A 14,416-nucleotide genomic window follows, 5' to 3' on the forward strand; every position below is an offset into this window, starting at 1 on the left:
GGGGAGGGCACCACCAGGAGGTGTAACTCACTGCTATCAGCTACTGACACATGTTTCAGTGTGTGTGTGTGTGTGTGTGTGTGTGTGTGTGTGTGTGTGTGTGTGTGTGTGTGTGTGTGTGTGTGTGTGTGTGTGTGTGTGTGTGTGTGTGTGTGTGTGTGTGTGTGCGCACTTGTGCAGCACTTGCAGCCCTTCTACTCTTCAAACTCAGTTAAACCTCTATATTCGTCACTGCACACCTTCTCAGACGTTGACTACTTCACAAACTGAAGGTTTCCTCTGAGATGTTCGTTCCGCTCTTTCTGCTCATTGTGGGTAAGATGATCAACTCAGCTCTCCCTAACATTTCATAGTTTTTGGAAATGAATTAATCTCTCTGTCATTATCAGGGCTGTGCTACTGCAGCAAGGAGAACAGTAAGTTAGTTTTTATCGGTAAAGTCGGTTAATATTTAGATTTAGATTTTTTTTTTTTCCTGCCAGTGTTTGTACAGTTTTGTTTGACTCTTTTCAACAGATCCATCTCCTCTGGGGATTCCTCTGCTGAACGGTCCATCCGAGGCTCTGGAGAAAAGCATCGTTTATTTTAACTGTGAACTGCTGAACTATCCAGAGAATGAGACCATCCACCTGCAGGTGTATAAGTGAGTGCATTTATTTTAACTGCAGTGTGAATAGACAAGAAAAGAATAGGGGAAAGGAGTGAAGATTCCTCTTCTTCATCAACCTTTTTTTCAGGGTGGGACACCATGAAAAGTTGTTGGGTGAATACACGTACCAGCCTGGCAACGTGGGAGTCATTCCCATGGTGATCAAAGAGTCCCATGAAGGCTTCCTGGAGTGTGTGGCCAAGCCTCTGAACGCCAGCGGCTCTAACATCACCGCCACGGTCAGCGTCCCGCACTACCTAAAGGTTATCGGTGAGTCCACTGACGAGTTTCAGTTGTTGTTGTGTAGTCGCCTCATTATGATGACATGGAATGACTGGATGAGTGTTTTTTTCAAAGGTAAAGTATACGTAAGTGTGTCCTGAAAACCCCAGCAGCTGCTCAAACACCCTCCTTTCTGCTCAGGTGCCTCATAGTGATGTCACAAAAAAAAAAAAAAAAAAAACTGCAGGAAGAGTGTGAACGACACAAGTTAGCTGAATTTTAGTGATCATTCTAAACAATAGAGAATCCCTAATGTAAGCTGGTGACATTCAGAGTGATCTATGTCACTCATTTGTCTTCATAATTACTCAAATATGGTGAAAATAATGTCAATTAGATTTGCACCTGCAGAAAAACTTGACTATGTTGGTCACTCTTGTGATGCTTTGTGTTCTTCTGCATGCCCTCTGTTTTGTTTATAAACCAGCAGATAATCACACACAGAAAGAGTCCGTGGTGTTTCTAAAATGAGGCCTTCAGATCTCGACCTGTTGTTGCGTCTCTCCTGCAGTGCCGGTGAAAAATGCCGAAATCGAATATTCAGGTCCGTTTGAGTTCTTCGAGGGAAACGCGCCGGAGCTGCACTGTAGTGTCGGAGCGGGAAATCATGTCTCCTACAAGTGGCTGCTCAGCGGTCGGCTCATCTCTCCGTCACCATTCCATCATTTTGAAGCAAGTCGCCTCAAGATCTTAAGGTCGGAGGTCACTGGGACAGTCCAGCAGCTGTTTCTGCAGAGCCAGGCCGTTACCCGGAGCTTGTGTTTGTTTCTGTGTTTGCTGATGTGTTGCTAGGTGTTTGCAGAGGTCATCCGATGTGTAATCATATGTATGATTATCAGCTGCATATGAGGAGGAATAATAAGTTATTTAAATCTAGTCTTCAGGAAAAAAACATTCGTTTCAGATACTCTGAAGTGACAGAAAATAGGTTTGATAACATTGAAGTATGGTGGCAGTTTGATATGGAAACACTTTGTTTAGAAAACTATGCTTCTTTTTTTTTTTTTTTGCATTAAAACAAGTCAGAAACCTAAAGCAGGACATTAGGTCACCTCTTTACTGGTCCTTTAATACATGCAGTGATTCCATGGTTACATTCAATTCATCATCTCCCGTCCACCAGCCTGTTGATGCAGACCTAATGTGACTCTTTAACCTCTGCCGCCTGATCTCACATATTTGTCCCTGTCATAAATACTATAACATATATATAATATATATGCCAGCAACATTCCCTAGTCTGGTTTAGTTAAAACTCCAAATCTGTTTGGAAAGCGTTGGAAAATGTAGTTAGTTGCTGGTTGGAGTGAGCTGCTCTGTGAATTGATGCTGAACTTCTGTTTGAAATGGAGCCCGAAGTCATTTTTTGTCACGTAGGATTCCCACTGACAAAACAGACTGCGTGTGCAGTTGACAGATCGCTAAAGGGATCTGGTGTGGTTTGATAGAAAATGTATGTACAAATGATATATTTTTACATAGAGCTCCATGGATCTGTGAGTTTATGTCAGAAATATATATTATTTGAGTTTTCTGGAATCAAATTCCTTCTTTTTATATTTGAAATAGAGTCAAAATCAGAAATATGTATCTTGCACTCAGACGTTTTCATAGCAGAAGTAGCTTAACATGTATTTTTCCTGCTCCGGCTTTGTATAAAAGCTCGAAGTGACAGGTGTGTGTAATACACACACTAGTCTCAAGCTTTTACACTTTTTTTTTCAGTGTTTTTCCAGAAATATGCAGAAATAAAATGACACATTCCACATCATTTCACAGGATTTGAATAGTAAATACTGCAGAAATGTAGCCGGATGATGTTTTTTTTTTTAAATAAATGTTACTTGGAAGTTTAACAACTTGCAAAACCACAAATAAAATAAAAAATTGCAGGATTCTTACATACTAAAATGTGCTCCTATATAAAAACATTACAACCACATCCTCAATGCAGGTTTTCTCTCATATTGCATATTGCTCAATGAATTTCTGCCACTAACTCCACTTGTGTCCAACGTTGTTTGCACAGAGAGCCAGATGTGACAGAAATATGTCATTTTGATAACGATCTATTCCATCCTCAGAACCACATCTGCAGACAGCGGGTTCTACATGTGTATCGCTTCCAACAGTTTCAACAACACGAGGGTCTTCACCTCCCACAGCACGGAGCTGGAGATCACAGTCAAAGGTGAGTTGCGTTCTGGAAAGAATTCAAGCAAAAGTTGTAAATGTTTTATTCGAAATGCAGCTCATGAGAACAAAGTCCTCGTCTTGTTATGTCAGAGTTGGTGTCGGATCCCGACATCTCCTTCACCGTGTTAAAGGAGAAGACCAGCTGTTCTGCCCTGGTCAGCTGTGAGGCAGAGAGAGGGGCTCTGCCCATCACCTTTTCCCTCTACAACAGGACGGAGCCGCTCTACAACGTCACCGTTGAAGAAAGACGTGCTACATTCAAGGTCCCGTTGCTCATGAGGGAGCACTTGGGTTCGCTCCAGTGTCAGGCGAACAATAGTGACCAGATCACACACAGTCATTGGCTGCCACTGAGAGTTGGTACGTTCCTTATCAGTTTACTTCCTGTTAGCGGGTTTCTTTTCTTTAAGCATCAGCTTTCACTCCACGATGTGTCCAACAGTCCCAGTCAACGGGCCCGTGACCATGCGTTATGACCGGGACGTCGGAGAAAACTACGCCGTGATCGGCCTGAGGTTCTACTGCAAGGCGGCAGAGGGATCGCACCCTCGGTACAACTGGTTCCTCAACAAAACCCTGCTGCACAACCGAGGCAGCTTCTACTACGTGGTGGACCAGCCGCCGGAGCAGTCGGTGCTCCTCCTGTCTGTCGGGAAGAGCAGCGCTGGGACGTACCACTGTGAAGTGTCAGACAGCTTCAACAACTCCACCGCCATCAGCAGCAACAGGAAATACATAGATAAGGAAGGTAGAGTTGCTTCTGGTGGTTTGAGTAACACACAGCCCTGATAGCTGCTCACACCTCCTCCCTCCTCTTCATCGTCTAGTGCTGAACCGTCTCCCCACTTTGATAGTGGCCGTCGTCTTCGGATGTTTCGCCACCATAATCATCCTAGTGTCTGTCTGTTGCTGTATTGGAGTCATGTACCGTGAGTTTCGGTCTTTATCCGGTGGTGCTGCTCTATACCTGCAACACATGAATGACTGTGTTTGTTCTTCTTTCAGGGCGCAGGGTGTACAGAGAGAAGTCTCTGTGAGTTCTCACTTCCCCTCTCGAAGAGAGCCTCAGACAGTTTCTTTCTTATTTATCCGAGGAAGAAAAACACTGGCAGTCACTTCGCCATCTGCCATTCAAAGAGACACCAGTGGATGCAAATTGATGAAGCACAATGGCCTCTTTCCTGTTTTGTATTTTCAGTTCAGCAACTTTCATGCAAAAGGGCTGAAAAATGCACATAAATTTTAGTGTCCAATGTGTGCTTATTACATACGAATGAATGTAGAAACCTTATTACAAAGGTTTCACAGAGTCCTTGAGGGCCACAGAAGCATAATACAATGATACAACAAAATTGAAGATGTGGCTCTTGAGTGCCTTAGAATACCATAAAATGATAAAACAAAATACAATATATCTAAAAACAGAGTGCCTGAAGTATAAAACAATATTGGCAGAATAAAACCATAAAAAGTAGAAAACAGAAATGATAATGTGACGCACCTGAAAAGACTGCACAGTTTCACAAGTCCTTCTTTAAGTGTTTTAAGTGACAGAAGATGTTGGGCATTGTGTGTGAACTCGACTTGAAGTGGGAATGTGGTTTTCTGGCAGATTTAGAAAGTCAGGTACCTCCTGTTTGGTCCACCCCACGAGAAACATGAAAAAATGTGTTAAATTTCATTTAAAATGATCATGTACTAAGCAGAAGTAATGTGAAATATGGACTCAACCTCGTAAAATTTACTATGATTTGCTCTTGTGTCCAGACGTTTTGCACCTTTAAAATTGCACACTGTATGACCTTTTTTTCTCAGACTGACCCTGGAAATGGAGAGAACAGCTGCGTATGAGGGCGAGATGGTTCGTATGATTTCCTTCATTTCATTCACTCACGAGCAACAAAATGATTTCACCACAACAGACTTCTCTCAAAAAGGTTGTATTTTTTCCTGCAGGAGTCGTCAGCCTACATTGAGGATCGTGGTGGGGTGGAAACAGCAAGCGAGGATAACTTTGATCAAGTGAGATCTATGATGATCAGTATGTCAGTCGGTGGTGCAGTGGTTAGCGCTCTGCCCTCACACTGAGAAGGTTAAGGGTTCAAAAACTCCCAGGCCTTTCTGTGTGGCCGTTGTTACGTTTGCCAGTTTATCACGTGCATAGTCAGGAATATTAACAGAAAAAAGCCTCTATGTGTGTGTGGACCCTGCACAGTGTAAAATTCTATTAACCCTTTCCTAATGTTCTGTTTGTGCTCTTTTCAGGCGTCTGAAGCTTCTTCTGGGGGTGAATTGGCCTAAACTGCGAAGTTGCAGGGGTGAACGAGTTGAATTATCTTTGCTCTGATAAAAAAAAATAAAAGACTGGTCAAATAAAGCGTTTTTTGTTTTGTATTCGTGTATTTTTTGTTATTGTTTTGTTTAAATCTTTGCGTCATGATAAGAGCAGCCTGTGCAGCTCCTCCTCCTCCGCCGCCCGTGACGCGCAGCCGTGCGCTCCGCTCCGCTCCGCCTGGCTGCGCGCTCCTGCGTCAGGGCGCAGCAGGACGCGGCAGGCAGCACTTCAGAGCTGCAGTGAGACTGGGAGGTCGTCCCGTCAGGTCCACACATCGGCTCCACAGAGGGATCTGTCCGGGGGAAGGCATGGAGGGTGTCAGTGCGTACGGCGCTGCGCTCGCAGGAAGAGGCTTCGACTTCCAGAAGTTCGTCCGACAACCGCAGACCATCGTGCGGCTGCTCAGCTGGGTGAGTACAGCGAGACTGGAGATCAGAGTTCACATAAGATTCAGCTCGATCTGTGAACAGGTGCGTCTTCCTCGGAGGCCTCAGACCGCCCGCGTGCAGGGTGAGGTGTGGTAGATGCAGGCGGTGTTGATTTGTATTTTGCGCTGAACACAACAGGCTGGCTGCTCCTGCGCGTCATGTTTCAAACAGCTGCTGTGACGGTTCAACGTGTCTGCTGTCAGAGGACAAAAGACAACAAACTGTCACCAAACGTCTTCACTCCCGGAAGCCAAACAAAGCCTGATCAATGCTTCTGCGGGGACATTTTCCCTCCATGTTGAAGAAGTCATTCAGGCAGGTTTGTTCAGAGGACACCCACCCGATCACCTGTTGACAGGCAATTCCTAAAGCTCACTTCAGTTCTTAGTGTCAAACAAGGCTGCCAAACCCATTTTAGTGGAGGGGTCACATACTTTCCTTTAAAATTGGGACATAGTTTTATTATTAAACGTTAGTTTCTGTAATTTCTCTTTATATCAACTTATTTTCCTAAAACCTGAAAGTAAAATACTTTCAAAGAAGTATGAATGCACTTTCAACATTATGGCATCTTTAAGCTTCCTGGTGTTCAATACAGTAAAATGTGCTAAAACCATCTACTCCATTTAGATTCTAATGTCTTGCAGCATTTCTGCTTCCTTCAGCATGGTTGTGCATCACCACATGGTTTTGATGCTACTTTACTTTCTGTAAAGTAGCTTTCTCTGCTTTGTCGCTAATCCTGTGCTTCAAGTCTCTTTATTATGTTGTGTCTGTCACTCTCACTCTTCCACACCCAGTTAATAAATCACAAACAGCGTTTACTTTTACTGAAAAATTCTCATTTTTTTCTAAATTCCGCACCATGAAGAGCCACCTTGCAAAGCCGCATTGGAGCCTCTGATTGGTCCGTTCTGACCAGTGAGCCATATGTTTGATACCTCTTGTCTGAAATGTCCATCAGTTTGTCCAAGGAGACAGTTGATACAGTAAAATATACTGAGTGACTGTGAGCAGAAATGCTCAACCGATCTATCTGTCCTTGACTGTCTCCTTGGTGAAATGGAACTATATCTCCTCACCAGCCACTAAAGATGGCTGTTGTTTGCTTGGTCAATGAAGCGGAAACTATTTTAGTCCTGCAGCTAATACACACACACACACACACACACACACACACACACACACACACACACTCACAGTTTGACTTTAGACAACGTTTGATCAAGATAGTGAAGCATATCTAATGTGTGAGATGTGAGCACAGTGGTTGTGTCCTTGGTTGTAACTCCGGATTATGTTTAGGGAAACGCTGCAAACCTGCGAGAGAGATTGTGTGTGTGTGTGTGTGTGTGTGTGTGTGTGTGTGTGTGTGTGTGTGTGTGTGTGTGTGTGTGTGTGTGTGTGTGTGTGTGTGTGTGTGTGTGTGTGTGTGTGTGTGTGTGTGTGTGTGTGTGTGTGTGTGTGTGTGTGTGTGTGTGTGTGTGTGTGTGTGTGTGTGTGTCACTGGTAAACAAGGAACTGACAGGAAGGTAAGGTGATACCTGTCCCCTGCTGACCCCTGTTTTTCACATAGACACACACACAGCAGCTGTTCTTAGCCCATCTCAGATTTGTCAGGGCTTGATCACCGTGTACATCGAGTGGTTTTAATCTTTTTTCTGAGAAGCCAGCGCCTATGGGACAAAGAGAGGACTGTGTGGTGTGTAGCCCCGCCCACAGGTGGCACAGTGGAGCACACCTGCTCCAGGAACAAAGACACATCCACACAGGGTGGGTCATTGTCTTTAAGAAATGTTGGATCTGCTCAGTATGCGAGCGTAAACGAAAGTCATCCATTTGAACGTTATGTTGTTTACTGACAGTTCTGTTACTCAACACACAAACACTTTCAGTTCTTTAGAAAAACTTCCATCTGTTGCTCTGAAAGTTCCCGTTTCACTTTTGTTTCATGCCCCTCCATAATCTCTCCAATACCGCCTCCATCTGCTGCTAAGTGTCTGTCCCGATGGTCCCGTCCCGCCGGCGGGACTCTTCTCCGGCCCTCCGATCCGTTGAACAGTCCCCCTCTGTCCTCCCTCTCCCGCTCTCATTATCAGTGTTTTCTGGAGCTTGGTGGCATCTCAGGAGTCACATGGCAGGCAGCTGCACTCAGAAGTGGGTCACATGGTTAGGTGGGTAATCAGAGCAGATAGCAGGCCGACCACGAGACCGTCAGAGAAACCAGGAGCTGGATGAGCAAGTGGGGGGGTTCAGGGGCAACAAAAAAAGAGACTGTTGTGAACTTATGTTGCATCACAGTCCCGTCTTACTCAAGTCAATAGAAGTAGGCTTTATGGAAATATTTAGTAAGATAGAGCTAAAAGTAAGAAAGCCAATCAATCTTCTAACAGTGGAATAGCAGTTTGACACTAAAGTAGGGAACATGCACAGGATTGTTGCACTCAAAAAGATTTTCTTCACTGTTGACTCTTAGATTAGATGATTATTATCTGTAGTAGCAAGTTAACCAATTTCCTATTGTGCAATCTTCATATCAATTCTACCAACTGACGCAGATTATGTGTTAATTTTGCTCATATTTCTCCAGGATCTCCTTCTGGTTCCTCTATTTAATGCAGCCAAAACGCTGAACTTATCCAAGCTTCTAATGTTGTCCTTGTTTGGTGGACAACAAACAAGGACTAACTATTGATCAATAGTTAGTCTTGTGAGTGAAGAACTCCTGATATCTCTGTTTGTCATCAAACAACTGTAGACTTTATTAAACTGCATCCTGAAGGAAGATTTTACGCCGGAAGTGACGACCTCTTGCCCCTCGGCCCACTTCCTGCCTGCTTCTAGCAGCTCTATGTCACAAATATAGATGTATGCTATCTAATGCCAAAATACAACTGTATCTCCTTATAGTTACCCCACATTTAAAAAAAACCCAACAAAAAAACATTTTTAAATGTGAAATTTTAATTATGAAAAATATTATATTTAAACAAAACAGTGATGCATGAAAAATGTACCATCAGAAGAACAAATAGTTTGGTTGTATTGGTAGAAGAAGCAGATGTTTAAAGACCAGAAGTCAAAAACTAATGTGACTAAGAAAATATGATCATTACACAATCAGTTTAATCAGACGTTTAAGAATGAGAAGAAAGATCAGTACCTCCTGTTTGCAGTTTTGTATTTTTATGGAATATTTGGTAAAAAAAAAAAAGGCATTTTTATGACTAAATGTACAGTTTTTGTACTACTGGTGCACCGAGGTGCTGTTATGACTGTCAGCAGTTCAGTTTTTTAACAGTTTTCATGTGGAAGCACCACAGCTCTCGTATATTTACATGAACTCTCTTTAGATGTTTCACGTGCAGCTTTAATTCTTTTAATTCATGAGGTTTTGAACAATCGGTGGCGCTTTCATTCGGCTTTCTAGGGCTGCAGGTTATAAAGGGTTAAGTGGAGTTTCTGGGACATTGAAGTCTGTCGTGGATTTTCACACAGAGCATTTATTAACGAAAAGCAGCGGTTGCCTTGAGGGCATTGTTTAACTTTGCATTTCCAAAAAAAAGAGAGGCAAATTGAGGTTAATGGGGCGGGGGGAAAGGGATTCCTCACGTGTCGTTTTTTTCAAACCATTAAAAGTTTTATTAAACGTGGATCCTGAACTACTTCTTAACCTCCACCAACTTTTTCTTATTTGTTTTCTCCTGCAGGTTTTTGCCATCGTGGTGTTCGGCTGCATCACAACAGAAGGATACATCAACTCGTCCCACAGCAGACAAGTGAAGTGCATCTTCAACCAGAACGACTCGGCCTGTCAGTACGCCGTCACCATCGGCGTGCTCGGCTTCCTGGCCTGCGTCGCCTTCCTCCTGCTGGATGTTTACGTGCCGTTTATGAGCAATGCTCAAGAAAGGAAGTATGCTGTGATCGCCGACCTGTTATTCTCAGGTAAGCAGGAGAAAGCTTAGGATGTGCACCGTTTGGGGGTTTTGCAGGTAATTAGAAGATTGTTGATCGTACTGGAAAACTTGCAGAGAAGAACCTCCATTGAGTTGTAACTTCTGTCGGACCGTTGTTGTTGTTTTATGCATTTTTGTACACATCTGCATTTTTCTACTTGGATCTTTTGAGTTCACATATCTGTAGCTGAGTTAAATCAGGCATTTCTCCCAAAGAGTAAAGACTTTCACTGAATTATGAAACACATTTTTGGTGCATAAATAAAGACAATGCAATGTTATTCTGTAATATTATTATCATAGGCAGCCATTAAAAAAAACAAAAAAAAACAAAAGAAGCTTTTTCTTCTGCTGGATGTTCGGTGGGTAGCCAGTCCAGCACTGTTGGGAGCATGTACGCAAAAAGCACATTAAAATGTGCGTAAAATTCGGGAGTAGTGCGCTTTGACTTTTGTTAATGGTTCGGCGAATGGTTTCCGGAAAAACTGCAAAAAAAACTGTGAAACCTTGGCCAGGCAAAGCGGGTGGTGATTTTGGTGAAAAGCACAAACTGGAGGGTACGCGACACAGCAACGAGCGGCAGGAACACGCAAAATTTAATCTGAAAATTTCTCATTAAATCGTTCTTACACAACTGTGAAGATTTTGTTTCCGCCTGTTTGCTACAGAGAGAAAAAAGTGAAATACTGAGCGCGAGGTTACAGGCTTCACCGAAGCTCACCTGATTGGTCCTGACGTCACAACCTTCAGTTAACGTGTGAAAAGCCTCAAACTCTTTACACTGAAACTAAAAGTATGATAAAAATACTGACTTTTTGAAAGCCTGTTTGTTCAGCGTCTCAATGTGAAAGTTCAGCTTTAACGCTCAGATTTTATTTTGAATATATTCTGATTGGGGAAGTGGTTAGTGCTGTTGCCTCACAGTGGGAAGATCCCCGGTACAAGTCTGGTTGGGTGTGTGGACTTTCTCACTCTCGTTTTCTCGCAATGTCAAAAACATCATTAGGTTGGTTGGTCGCTCTAAAGTGGCAGTAGGTCTAAATAGATTTATAGATGTTATAGATGCTGTCATACCTAATACTCGAGACATTGTTTTAGTTGTGTCACTGTCATATGATGGTGAATTGTTATGCAAGTCGCACTCTCCCTCCCAGTGTTAGTTTGTGAATGTCAGCGTCTTCATGCAGACAGCCTCTGAGTTTTGGTGCAACAGAGCGTCGACTGTTTCCCTGACATAATCTTTTATTCTTCATTGTTGGCGCTGGCGGGTGAGTGAGCAGCAGGGTGGGGGTGGGTTTGGGGGTGGAGGGGATAACCTCACAGACTGATGAAAATAAACATTCATCAGTACACTACACGGCACACAGTCGGCCTTTTCTTCAGGGAAACAAAGACGTGCTAATCTGAGAAGACGTTGCCTGTTCATTGGAGCAGATGGATGCAGGAGAGACTTTTTCTTTTTGTTTCTTAGTTTTTGTTTTTTCCTGTTGTCAGGAATTTGCTTTTCATCTCAGCGCGGTCCATGCTGAGCGACTGTGACCACTTTGTGTCTGTGGCTCTGTGTTTTCAGGGGCGTGGACCTTCCTGTGGTTCGTGTGTTTCTGCCTGATGGCCAATCAGTGGAGTTTGACTCAGGACATCAGTGGGATTCCAGAGGACGCCGCACGCGCCACCATCGCCTTCTCCTTCTTCTCCATCGCCACCTGGGTGAGCATGTCTGAGCTCTTCTTTAGGCCACTTGGCCTGCGGGTTGCATTTTATTGTTACATTCCTTTATTTTCTAATATATATATATATATATATATTTATTTTTTTATTTTTTTTAAATTTTTTTTTACTGTTTGATCATATTTGAATGTGTTACAGAGACTATAGAAATAAGACTGCATTGGTTTGGTTAAAAAGGCAGATCACATGTAAATTTGGCTGAAGTCAAACAGGATTCAAATTAGATGCTCATTCTGCAAGAACAAAGAAATGTGTTGTTTTTTTTCTCTACTTTTCTATTCTTAATGGCTTTATAGAAACCTTCATAGCTGGAGGCTTCACATAAACCCTCTGGGACATTTTACCTTTTACTGTACTGCACAATTTAGAAAAATCTTTTTCTTTATTGTGTGTTTTAATAATGCAAAACTATGAATTATATGGAAACAAGTTGGACTGCGAGTGTTGAATTTTGATTTATTGTTTCAATCAATTAATTTGCTTTATTTTACAAGACTGATTTAATTTATTGTCAAACATTCAGCTTTTTTCCTGGTAATACACCCAATCAAACGTCACAGATGAAAGGCTGAATAAAATAGGCCATTTCATTTTAAACACTTGGCCGGGATAATGAAGTGTCTGGACTGTAATGAGGATTAAATCACTGCGACCGGCAGACGGTTTGGGGAGAGATTTCGTTCAGCAGTAGTTGAAAACCTCCCGACGCTGATCTGATGACGAAGAACTGGAACAATCCTGCTCTGCACTGACTTCAGCTCACAGCTTTCAGGAGTTAAAGTGTGTTTCCTACACGCTGGTGCCAGATACCACAGGTCCTGCAGAGTTCACACCTCGTTTTGCCACAGAAATGATTAACAGCCCTGCAGATACACGTGGTTGTAGTGGTTCGGTCCATCTTTCACTATTGGTACCTGAACTGTTGTCCACACTCGAGCTGCGATACTTCGGTGGATGAAAACAGGGATGTCGGTGTTCCTGGTGGCGTTTTTACTCGTTTGTGTTTCTGCTGAACGAGTCTTCAGTGTCTCACCGCTGCGCTTCATGTCCTCGCACAGGGAATCTTGACCTACTTCGCTCTGGGTCGTTTTCGCCGCGGGGTCAACGAGGTGAGCATCCCCACTTACACGGAGCCTCCGCCGCCGACAGACCCCCACACCCCCTACCCTCCGACCTACACCCCCACCTCCTACAACCCCGCCACCTACACCCCCACCACCTACACGGCCTATCCCAGCGACGCGCCCGACGTGAGCCAGCAGCCGCCCTACGCCCCGATCATCCAGCCGCAGGGCGACTACCAGCCCCCCAAGTACTGAGCCAAAGGGCGGGGGCCGCGGGGTCGAGGTGGTGGTCCGGGTCGTCCGCCGCGAGGCCCACTGACTGCGCAGACGCGGAGCTATATCATATTGATGTGGCTTTACAGTCATCTCCGCGGTCACGTTTTGAGGATCTGAGCAGTGCGACTCCCGAGTCAGAACGGAGGAGCGCCGTGTTTACGTCCGAGGGTCTGCGATCAGACGGGAGGACTTGTGCTGAGATTAGTGCTGACGATTGGCTCATCCCACCTTGGACCTGCGTGCAAAGATGCAACTTTTACCTCAGACGTGCTGCAGAGGGGGGCGGAGGTAGGATGTATCGGAGTTATACAATGACAGGATGAGAAATGCTTATGACAGCACCATTGTGTTTGTTTTGGGGTTTTTTTTGTTTCTTAGGGGGGTAAACTAAATATGTGTATTTGCACATAACAATCCTCGATGCAAAACTGTTATTTTAATGGTCGTCTGTGCCTGATTGTATTTTCTTATTTGGTTTCGTGGATTTTTCTTTTTCCTTTTAGTTGATTTCATGTTTAAAGGCCTGTTTTGGTTGAATTTTTGAAATTTGAGCGTCTACTACTAATACTACTTTAAAGCCAAATGCCCTTTTGTGTTTTCATAAATTGAATTGCCGTGCAGCAATAAATTCAAGTTTGATAAGTGTTTTCTGGGCAACTAAGCTGATTTAACCATTTAAAGCCACTACGCTGCATTTCTTCCCACAGGAACTTTGACAGATTATTTATTTTTCAGAATGAAGGACGTGTGACTGAAAGCAGAATCACTCATTGGCCCTCTGTTGTCACCTTTGCCCTTTCAAGTTGCTCCTCAGATAGCAAAGAGGGAGCGACATACAGATAACTGCACTTAGAGAACAGGTTTATCCTCTGACACACAAGTCACTCATTAACTCTCTTGTTTACAGGCGCCAACACACACGCCAACTCCTGTAAATGTGAAAATCGGCCTCCTGTTGTTGGTTTATTCTGCCGCTTTGTGCCCGATCTTAATACGTTTCTCAGTTCAACACCTCGGCTGCTTCGTTTGTATCCAGTGACTCTGGACACTTGGTCCCTGGGATTAGTGTTGGCTCATTGTTCCAAGCCTGCGGGAGCCGACTTTAGAGCCTCCGCGTCGTCATGTTACCACACCTGTTGTTGAGAATATCTGTCGCTACGTATTTACTGATTCCAAATGTGAAGTGAAGCTCAGTTTAAGAACCGACCAGAAAACGAATTTAAGGCTCAAATGTGATTTACTATTCCTTCAAAATAAGTTACCCTGATTATTATTTTTTTTGCCCAGTTGTCTTACATGTGCTTCTTTGAGGTACAAGTTGTAATTTATGATGCTACATTAAATATTTTATAAAAACTGGTTCAATTGTTTGTTTTTAATTAAGTATGATTTCATGTCACGCAGCTTTGATGAGTCGTTTTTAGTTTAGAACTCGACTCCATGCCTCCATGCAGTACATGTACGGTATGTGATCGCGTTGTACCATGGAGGTACTTTTG

The 14,416-nt window shown here is 43.5% G+C and overlaps 2 protein-coding genes across 7 annotated transcripts; both read left to right on the forward strand.

Annotated features, from left to right (window-relative positions):
- Window positions 1-45: 45 nt before the first annotated feature.
- On the forward strand, window positions 46-5,521 carry LOC308110105 (Fc receptor-like protein 5). 6 transcript variants are annotated; one of them, XM_080464193.1, is made up of 13 exons: window positions 59-315; window positions 390-416; window positions 517-643; window positions 738-919; window positions 1,443-1,626; window positions 3,016-3,122; window positions 3,218-3,487; window positions 3,570-3,875; window positions 3,955-4,056; window positions 4,133-4,160; window positions 4,943-4,988; window positions 5,084-5,149; window positions 5,393-5,521. In XM_080464193.1, exons 1-13 carry the CDS (start codon window positions 285-287, stop codon window positions 5,426-5,428), a joined length of 1,512 nt encoding a protein of 503 aa, XP_080320319.1. In that variant the 5' UTR covers window positions 59-284; the 3' UTR covers window positions 5,429-5,521. The 6 variants fall into 6 exon arrangements, 3 of the variants coding, with proteins under 3 accessions (XP_080320319.1, XP_080320318.1, XP_080320320.1); XR_013935359.1 differs by lacking the exon at window positions 4,133-4,160 and having other exon boundaries at window positions 46-315; XM_080464192.1 differs by lacking the exon at window positions 5,393-5,521 and having other exon boundaries at window positions 5,084-5,354.
- Window positions 5,522-5,666: 145 nt separating this feature from the next.
- Window positions 5,667-14,277, forward strand: syngr2b (synaptogyrin 2b). Its single transcript, XM_080463743.1, has 4 exons — window positions 5,667-5,872; window positions 9,601-9,838; window positions 11,420-11,556; window positions 12,636-14,277. Exons 1-4 carry the CDS (start codon window positions 5,771-5,773, stop codon window positions 12,894-12,896), a joined length of 738 nt encoding a protein of 245 aa, XP_080319869.1. The 5' UTR covers window positions 5,667-5,770; the 3' UTR covers window positions 12,897-14,277.
- Window positions 14,278-14,416: the final 139 nt, after the last annotated feature.

The sequence above is a fragment of the Lipophrys pholis genome, assembly GCF_963383615.2.
Source record: "Lipophrys pholis genome assembly, chromosome: 5".
Lineage (NCBI taxonomy): Eukaryota > Metazoa > Chordata > Actinopteri > Blenniiformes > Blenniidae > Lipophrys > Lipophrys pholis.